Raw genomic sequence first — 9,559 nt, 5'->3', positions numbered from 1 at the left:
ACATCTTCCAGCTCCGCCTGCGTCTGTTGCTTATTCAGGCTTGGTGTACGTAGGCGGCTATATTGCCAAACTTATCAGTGATCTTGGGTGTGACGTTTGCGTTATGCTTGTGACGACGAGCAAGACTAGCAGCCCCTTTACAAACTTCCGCGGGCCCAGGAGAATGGTGAACTTCACTATCCAAAGCCAGAATTTCTAGCTCTCTTGGAAATTATTTCGACGTTTTTTGAAAAGGCGTTCAAGGATCTTCCACGATCGAATATTCTTGAAACCTTACAACTAATCGTTGAGCCACATCTTGAAGATTCTCCCCTCCTATGCTGCCCGGAAGGTGTTGACAGGAGCCACGCTAAACGCTTAGCACATCTGATCTCGGAAAAGTTTCTCCGAATTATTCTCGTCAATTACACAAAGAAGTTGACAGACCAAAATGACAAGCCGTCTAGGTTTATCCACAAACCAACGCTAAAGCATTTCAGGTTCTAAACGGGATCAGTTGGAACTGTCAGTCGCACGACAATGTTGCATAATTCATTACAAGCAGTTCTTGTTATTGGTGTAAGTTCTTTTAAGTATGTGAAACATTGCTTCAAAGAGCAAATGATCTGTCTGATGTATTGTGTTTCGTGCAGTGCGAACAGATTGAACAGATGCGTTTGAACGCATTGGAGCGGCAAATGCTATATTATTGTCAAAATACATTTTGAAGTACCGACAGAGACTGTGCCGGCCTTTGAGATGAAAATAAATGTTTGCTAATCCTGGTTTTTACTGAAATGCCTTGCTTCACTTCCGTGGGAGTCAGTGCATCATCATGATTCGTGCGCATGCAGTGCAAAGAAATACGTTTACCTTTGTGTTCACCACGAAACCTCGGGCACGTTTTGGTTGTTCGGCGTGCATAATGAGTCCTTCGCACAGCGGCGTTAGAGGCGTTGTTGGCGAGGCAGCAGTTACGGTAGTGCTAACCGTTGTGTGTTGGATCACGATGGTAAAAATAGAAATGTCTTTACAGACACGAAAAATAGCAGGGAGGAAGCGGTACCGGCCCACTCTATCTCTTGCTTTGCAGCGGACGGCACGGTTTTCGGCGAGCTGTCTTTGTAAACCATCACTTGGTCACAGCGTCGCAGCTGCTGAGTGCAGTTGCCGGATTTGACACGCAGCTGATCCGGCACAACGTGGGCACCGAGGCAGTGCTGCATTATAACTGAAAAAAAAAAAATTATCGCTGTGGCATATACGTACATTGAGGATACGTGATTATGATGCATGAGATAACCTCACATTTTCATGTCCCTACTCGGTGGCATATGGTAGTATGTACGTTCAGGATACCCGATTATGATGTATGAGATAACCTCACATTTTCATTTCCCTACTCGGTGGTTTCGATAGCTATGGCGTTAGGCTGCTGAGCCCAAGGATGTTGGATCGAGTCCCGGCCGTGGTGGCCGCATCTCGATGGAGAGCAAATGCAAAAACGCTCATGGGCTGTGCGTTTTATGCGCACATTGTACCCATTTGGCCAAGATTAATGCGGAGTCCTTCGCTATGGCGCCTCTTATAGCCCATGCGCAGCTTTGAGTCACAATACCTGCCTTTCAGATTTAAATAAACTATATACATGGATGTGTGCGAAAGTTCCCAACTGGTTATTGAAACAATTCCCAGTTGATTCCAGCTGTAACAAAATGGAAACCAGTTTGAGCAGTTAAGATTTCCCCCCTGGAATTCGACTAGTCACATTTTAAATGCGAACTGTGCTTTTGTTTCATTCTGGAAATTTATTGTATGGCAAATAAGCTTTCATATACATACGTCAACTTAGGGCCTGTGTACAGCTGTGGTCCAAGGAGAGGGCTGAGGCGGGCTGGTTGGTTCATGTTGAACGGTACGACGAAACAGCGCTGACGGACGGTACGGAAGAGGAGACAGACACCAGCGCACGTGTCTGTCTCCTCTTCCGTACCGTCCGTCAGCGCTGTTTCGTCGTACCGTTCAGCTGTGGTTAATAGTCATCTGATTTTATGGTTTACTTCTAGGTCTTGAATTGATACCTTAACATCTCCTAATACCAAAATAAATGGTGAGGGCGAGGGTCTTCTTCACATCGCTCAGATTGCTTCAATTCCCCCACCACACGGCTCAAACACGAACCATTTCATGTGGACTGTCAAGGGTTTTTAAGCGGGATATCTGAGCTCAATATTTCTAGTTGTGGATAAACACACCTTATGTTATTTGCACGCACTGCAAAGCAATGTTGCTGAAATATGAATTGTATTTTGACAAAGAATACATTTGGCTCAAAATAAGACGGAGCCATGGCAACAAAGAAAACAAGCACCATGGGTTCTCTGTTCCATACTAGTCCACCGCTGTGGTTAATGATGACCTGTAGCGCTGTCAGTGCTTGCATATAACCTGTATCTTTAACGAATTTTCTATTTCAAAAGGAGAAAGACTAAGCAGGCATACTCAACTATAATAATAATGTAAGCGCAGATAGAGCGGTGCATAACCGAATAAGCCCCCAAAAGGCTGCAACTGTCCATGGAGGTTGACAAACGGCGCCGGCCTTCCTTGATCGCGGTACAAGCTCCCGCCAAGCTCCTAAAGGTCGTCTCCCCAGGCCCTTCCTAAGCGCTTCTTTATATATAGCCACTGGAATGGACCACTTTTCTAGTAACTTCCTGCGCATGCGCAAAGCCTCCTCGTCCGCCAATTTTGACGACTGAATTTTTGAACAGGAGCGGAGTTTAGTGAACGTGCTTTTCCACGACGTCCCCTCGATGCGACAAACTACTGCACACTAATGGACCATCTGGAATAATCTAAGTCAGCTTTCCACAAGGCTTGTTTTCTAACCAAAAGTTCTCGTTCCGAGACGACACTCGCATACTTTGTGCAGTCGGGTTCCCCCTTCTGAGTAACTTCTGGAATATCGCCATTTGGCTTCAAGATGGTCCCGAGAGAGGGGGGACCGCTGACAACCTCCTGTACCACCGCAGTAGAGGTTAGGCAGGAAATGCAAGGACACGGGTTTTTCTTCTGTGACGGCAGGAGTGGTCTCATACTAAACGTCTCATACCCAACAGCCACTTCGCGACGACAAAGATCGGTCTCCCCTCTTTTCGTGCGCCACGCTGAGCGATGCACATCCCACTCACAAAGACGACAGTGATGGGGACTCCCGGAAAGCTTCCCTTCGCATACGTTAATGGCCTTCGCCAGTTTTTAACAAAGGAAAAGCGAAGCCAACTCCCTGCTTATGCTGCTACCGCGAACTGGTACCTGCGCCAGCGTTTTTATTGTTAAAATTGCCGTTCTATGAAAACCAAAATGAGGGCTAGCACTCTAATTCATGTCTGTTCCAGAGACTTGGGGGTGTCTTCAATGTGTAGTTTCCTACTGGGACGTCATGGGAACGCGGATGTCGTAAGTCAGGTTACAGAAAAAAAACGTAAACAAGGCAGGAATTCAGCTGGGGGAGAGGCTGAGCCCCCTCATGAGAACACTTAAGGGGAGGGGGCTCTGCCCCCCCCCCCCCCCGTGCCCCTCCTGTTCCGGCGTCCCTGCGTGGAGGGCAGAGGAGTAGAGGGCGCGGAGGCTCGCCGTGCCGAGGCAGCAACTGGGCAGCCGTCGTTTCAGGATGTCCAGTGTGCACGCTCACCGGCTCGCGGCTTGCGAGCGAGAACCTGGGCCGTATGAGGGAGGCCATAAGGGATAGGAGAGGTAATGCTCGGGACAAAGGAACATGCGGCTCTGCCTGCAACACTTTTCCGCTCATGTTTAAAGCGGGTGATGACGGAATCGGGCATAATGATGGGGGTGGGAAAGAAAATAAGGGTGTTCAGAGCTCGTCGGACTCAAGCCGAGGCAGCGCCGGCGGTCTTCCTCTAGCTGCGCGCTAGCAGCCTCGTGAGCAGTCCGGTTCCCGGTCCCTTGCGCATGATGTCCAGGCGTCCAGTGAATATGTACCGAGACCTGGGATGCCTCCTGTAGGTAGTGGCAGTGATGTTTGATGCGGTGTACCAGTTAAAGTCTCGTAAAAATGAGCGTTGAGCGACTTGACTGCCTTGACAGTCGGCGTAGATGTGGATGGTGGTACCTGGTTAGGTGCTGCAGAGGTGATGGGCCTCGTCGATGGCTGTTGTTGCACTCATGCAGCAATGACTGTAGATGAGGTTGCATTCGAATGCGACAGATGGCGCCAGCTGCATCCCATCTAGACGGACCTTACCCATCTCTAGGCATGAAGGCCTGGCATTATGATCATCATTGCCTAAGCCGTTCACATGTTACCGGGATTTTCAGCGCAACGAAGACACACACAAGAGAACAGCACGGGCGCTGTAGAAGAAATATACTTTAAGAGAGCTAACTGCTGAGCTAGTTGATTTTCAGACATATTACCGACGTCACATGGTATGGGCATGCTAGAAAAATGCAACTATTGCGACAGTTAATGACCCAACAGCACCGGGCAAGAGCGGCGGCATAAGCCAATGGGGCCCCGGAATGACGACCCACCCAAATAAACTAGATTTATCGATTTATTGTAGCGTCAGCTACACTGGCCGAGATTAAGAGTTTCGCATGCCTCCTGGAGAGCCATGCCGCGCATGCGCGAGGAGCAGTGACGTCGCACGGCACACAGTTGACGCGCCGGAGCCGCCGCCGCGCGCGCCTCGCATTCCAGAGTGACGTGATAGCCGCGGCAGACGCACTGGCGCCGGCGCGTGCCCAGCTGTGCGCCTCCGTTGTGCAGTAGCCGCCTGACGCTGCGCCGGAGCCGCTTGATACCGCCTCTCATTTTGTGCGCATACGCAGAGGTATCAGTGGGGGTACACATATAGCGCGACGTTTGCCAGTGTGGTATAGCCATGGAGAAGGAGAGCGAAATTGGTGCCCACGTTATGTATATCCTGCAGCATAGCCGAGCTAAGCCACTGCTAAATTTTTCTGTTCACTACTGTTTCTGTCTCTAACACACACACACACACACACACACACACACACACACACACACACACACACACACACACACACACACACACACACACACACACACACACACACACACACACACACACACACACACACACTGGCGCAACTTTGGTCGTTTTTATCAAGATGTCGCAGTCGGCACGAAAGTGGAAGCACGGAGTTTAACCTCATTAACCCTTTCGGCTCTGGCGGCGTCAACTGACACCACAAAACAAATACCGCACTCGCGCCTCAGTAACGGACGAAAATACTATTAATAGTAATAGGATAGTTCCTTCGGTATCCCGCGGTTGCTATCGGCATCGCTGCTCACGCGTTCCCATTGAGCTATGCGGTATAAGGAAGAAGCAGCAGCAGCATAGCAGGCATGGGTGAAGCCGAGGTGTAGCAAATTTGAACATTTATATCGAACCATTCATTTTTTTCCGCTCAAATTTTTTAATGTTTTGTGAAAGGTCCACCCAAGCTCGTATGCGCGTCGTAAATATTATTGAAAACACGTTTTTGACGTGCGATTTGGGCACCACCAGGGCTCAACGGTTGTCAACGGTGGCCATAGGGTGATGCTAGGTAATCTTTAGTCTAGAAGTTCTGCTAGTCATTTTGCTGATGCACCTATACTGATCAATAGAGATTTTCGCTATCGTAGAAGATGAATGTTGAAATCGAGCCTGGTGCGGAGGTCAGCGAACAGCAACCGTAGCAAAGGAACACTGACAAAAGATGGAAGCCTGACCTTGCGCTTTTATTTCTTTTTGTCTACCGCTCTACCTTTTCTGTGAGAAGCGGCAGTAAGCTGCAATAAGCGACCAGGGCACGCATACTGTAGCTAGTCCAACACGTGAGGCGTGCCTTCGACGCTAGGAACAATCCTGCGTGTTTGGATACCTTTTCTTGAGAACGCGTATTCGGTGTGCTCATAAACAGCTTCTGCTTTCTCCCCGGCCGAGAGATATCTGCGCCGATAAGCCTATGGATGAGAGGGACTTTCTTGTCGACTGTACAGAACAGCATTTGGTCAAGATGCAGACACGAGAAATTATCTTCCACTCTAAGAATTCTTCTATAGTAAACGGCTGGTATCGCGCAAGCCGGATGCATTGTGTCACGCGCAAGCTGAGAACTTCGATGTGCAAGATACATCTATCCCTTACAGAGTAAAAAAGCTCCACACTGCAGTTCACACTACAAAATAAGAAACTTTTTCGTTCACTTCTTCAATGTGAACTGCGGTAACCACATCGGCCCCTTCGGCATTTTACACAAACTGAACCCTGAAGGGAGGAGGGGGAGGGTGCCGTTTCGCCCCAGGTGCCAGTGCAATTGCTCCATTCGGCGACTAAAAGCTGCTGTGAGGCACCCGCTGGGCCGCACCAAACGCGAGAGCACATTTTGAACGATACGATTAGATGCCCGCGTTTGGCTGGTACAGCATTCATTGCATAGCTTCTCTCGGCGCCCAGAGATCTGACGCACGGCACTTGTGGCTTCGTCAGAGCGCGGAGGCTGATGCCAATAAGCACACAAAAGTGGCGTGGAAAAGCAGTACGAGTGCACCAAAAACATGCTTGATCCAATCGCTAGACTGTGAGTTGCGGCATTGCCACTGACGCGGCAAACTTCCACGCATTCATGGAGCAGCTGCCTAAGGCCTTCGACGCAGGCGCTCCGTCACATACCTCAGTTTTCAGCTTTGCTACTGAAATAGTGTTTTCGCACTAAAACACAGGGGAAAAAAACCGGCGGCCAAAATAAAAAATCAAGGGCCGCGAAAGGACTAACGTTCGTAAAAGCGTGCAGAACATGAATAGACGGCTGTCTTACAAATACAGTTTTCGCAAACGCCTTGAGGGCCCTTTGTGCTGTGGACAACCGCATCTTGGAATTTGTTCACGGCAGCACGAGCGCTGATGAACAACAGTTAAGACGAGGAAGAGAAAGGCAGGCGCGCGCTAGGCTTAACCTCCCGGCGATGGAGCCGAGCCCCAGCGCCCTGTACCAAGAAGGTGGCGTGCGGACTACTTCGTCAGAGACGAAATGCTGCGTAGTACGCACGCGCACGCGATCGCGTACCATCCACACTAGCCACAGCCGCCTGGCATACGTAGTCGTTTGTACAGTGGGCGTGGTTATGGTGCTGGTCGGTATAGCCGTGTCAACGTACAAGCTGCACAACGGCAGCACCGTCCTGGAGCTCTTCAACCGTCCGATGTCTCTGTTCATCTACAACGCCACGGCCGCCGGTCAGGACGACAGTGAAGAGGCTGCACACCCGTCCAGGCACCTGCTCAAGCACCACGTGAAGTTGCCGGACGCCGACACGACGTGCACGACAGAGACGTGTCTCTGGATGGAGCGCTACTTACGGGGGAAGCTGAACACCAGTGTGAATCCCTGCGTGGACTTCTACTCCTACGTCTGCTCCTCTAAGTGGTTTTCCAAGGGCCTGGACATCAGGGACAGACCGTACATGGAGCGCACCGTGGGCATGCTGATGCTGGACGTGGAGAAGTTTTTCCGCGCCTACCTGAAGCAAAACGAAGAGAATTACCACAATTATCCGGGAGTGTTCGTGCACCAAGCCATTTCTCTTCTTTCAAAGTGCCAGTCCGAGGAGAAGCCGGACAAGAACTTCACGGCGCTGAGAAGCCTCCTTGAAGAGTACAACTTGGGAGGCTGGCCCTACAGAAGAGCACCCCGAGGAGTCAACATCGTCACCATTAGCGCCTTTGTCGATCGGGACTTGGGTGTGTTTTCTTTTGCGCGAGTGTACCTAAAGAAACCATTCGAGGACGACCGAGGCTACACTGTGCATTTGGACAAACCCAGCTCCACGCTTGAAAGACATCAACTGGCTTTTCTGTCAGAGTCTGTGGAAAACTACACGAACCGAGTAGATCTGGCACTGTCGCTCTTCGAAACGAAGCATGACATGAGTGAGCAAGCAGAAGCAATAGTAGCGCTGGAGCAGAAACTGTCTGCTGCAATGCCCGTTCCTAAGTTCACGGAATTTCAAGACAGAATCAAGCGTGTCGGGCACCTAGACCGCAGGGGAAAGTGGGACTGGAAAGAATACTTGAACATAATCTTTCAAGACATCGAGGTGTTTGAAAACGAGAAGCCAGTAGCCATCATGCACCAGGATTACCTTCTCAAAATGGCGTCAATTGTTAACGAGACGGAGCCTGTTACGCTGCTGAATTACATTGGGTATCGGCTAGTGGTCCAAGTTTCCCCGCTTTTGGCCAAGCCCGCCGGTCAGCTTCTCCGAATGAGCCATGACAACTACCAAGAGTTCGTGCCCGAACGACTGCAAGCATGTATGCATCTTTTAGAGAGGGTTTACAGACAAGGTATGCGATTCTTTACGAGGATGACTTTTAGCAAAGAGAACTCAACCCTGCTGCTCAAGCACTATGACTACAGCATGTCCAACGTGGAAGTTCAAATCAAAAGCAGCATGGCAGACAGGCTTCTCTCAACGTCATCGTGGCTGGATCGCGCTGCGATAGGAATAGGCGTCGACAAACTGGAGAACATGCGCCTAGTTTTCCTGGGAAGCAGCGACGACATAAACACCGTCGCAAACTACTACAATTTCAACGCCCAGCCTCTGGATCCAACTCACCTCTTGGAAAGTTTTCGAGAAGTCCAGGCAGCCACCATGAGCATCTACTGGGAGACCAAATCGCCAAAGGACGACTTGGACGCAAGATACGATCACTCGACACTGACCCCCGGCTACGAGTACTTCTTCGGGCGAAACGTGCTGTTTGTGCCTCATGGAAACATCGCCTTTGTGAATGACATTAGCAAGAACATTGACCCCGTGTTGTATCCCCTCCTGCTCCCTAACGTGCTTCGTGGCATGTTCTCTGCAGTAGACCGCCGTGGCGCCACTGTAGACCACAACTCGGCCGTGTCAACTTGGTGGAACACAGATGAACTAAGCAAATTCTCTCAGATAGAGCTGTGTTTTCAAGACCAGTACTACATCGAGCTGCGGAAACTAGTTGGAGACAGTTTCGATGCTCGCATCAAGCTAGACGAAAATATCGCGGACAGTGCAATACTTGCACCACTGCACGACCTTTACGTGAAGACTCTCACGTCGCAGGGCACCACGCTTGACAAACAGAAGCTTCCTGTGGACATCGGTGAAGTGGACATGCACAAGATGTTCTTCATATCGTACGCGCTCGGCCTGTGCGACAATCCGAGTAAGGAGTCATCCGTACGCAAGGTGAAATACGAACTGATTCCGGGCAGGCTTCGCATTAACATACCGCTGATCAATTTTGCCAAATTCTCAACAGCTTTCAACTGTCCCGTAAACTCTCCCATGAATCCTGCGAGGAAATGCGCGGTATGGTAGCCTTACTTAGGAGTTACTTTCGCACGACAGTGAGAACCGCCGCAGTGCGATGCATCCGAAATCAATGACCGAAAATGACCTCTGTTCACATCATGGTTCACTCTCTACATAGTGCACAGCCATAATAAAAGTAGCCATGGTCAGTACGTCATTGTTACGGCCACAAGTAAA

General features: G+C 50.0%; 1 protein-coding gene across 1 annotated transcript; it reads left to right on the top strand.

Moving 5' to 3' along the window:
• Positions 1-6,038: 6,038 nt before the first annotated feature.
• LOC144113708 (neprilysin-1-like) lies at positions 6,039-9,534 on the top strand. Its single transcript, XM_077646974.1, has one exon. It carries the CDS (start codon positions 6,986-6,988, stop codon positions 9,386-9,388), a length of 2,403 nt encoding a protein of 800 aa, XP_077503100.1. The 5' UTR covers positions 6,039-6,985; the 3' UTR covers positions 9,389-9,534.
• Positions 9,535-9,559: the final 25 nt, after the last annotated feature.

This window comes from Amblyomma americanum, chromosome 1 (genome assembly GCF_052857255.1).
Source record: "Amblyomma americanum isolate KBUSLIRL-KWMA chromosome 1, ASM5285725v1, whole genome shotgun sequence".
NCBI classification, from domain to species: Eukaryota; Metazoa; Arthropoda; class Arachnida; order Ixodida; family Ixodidae; genus Amblyomma; species Amblyomma americanum.
The sequence above is the reverse complement of the archived record's forward strand: the minus strand, read 5'-3'. Positions and strand labels throughout refer to the sequence as shown.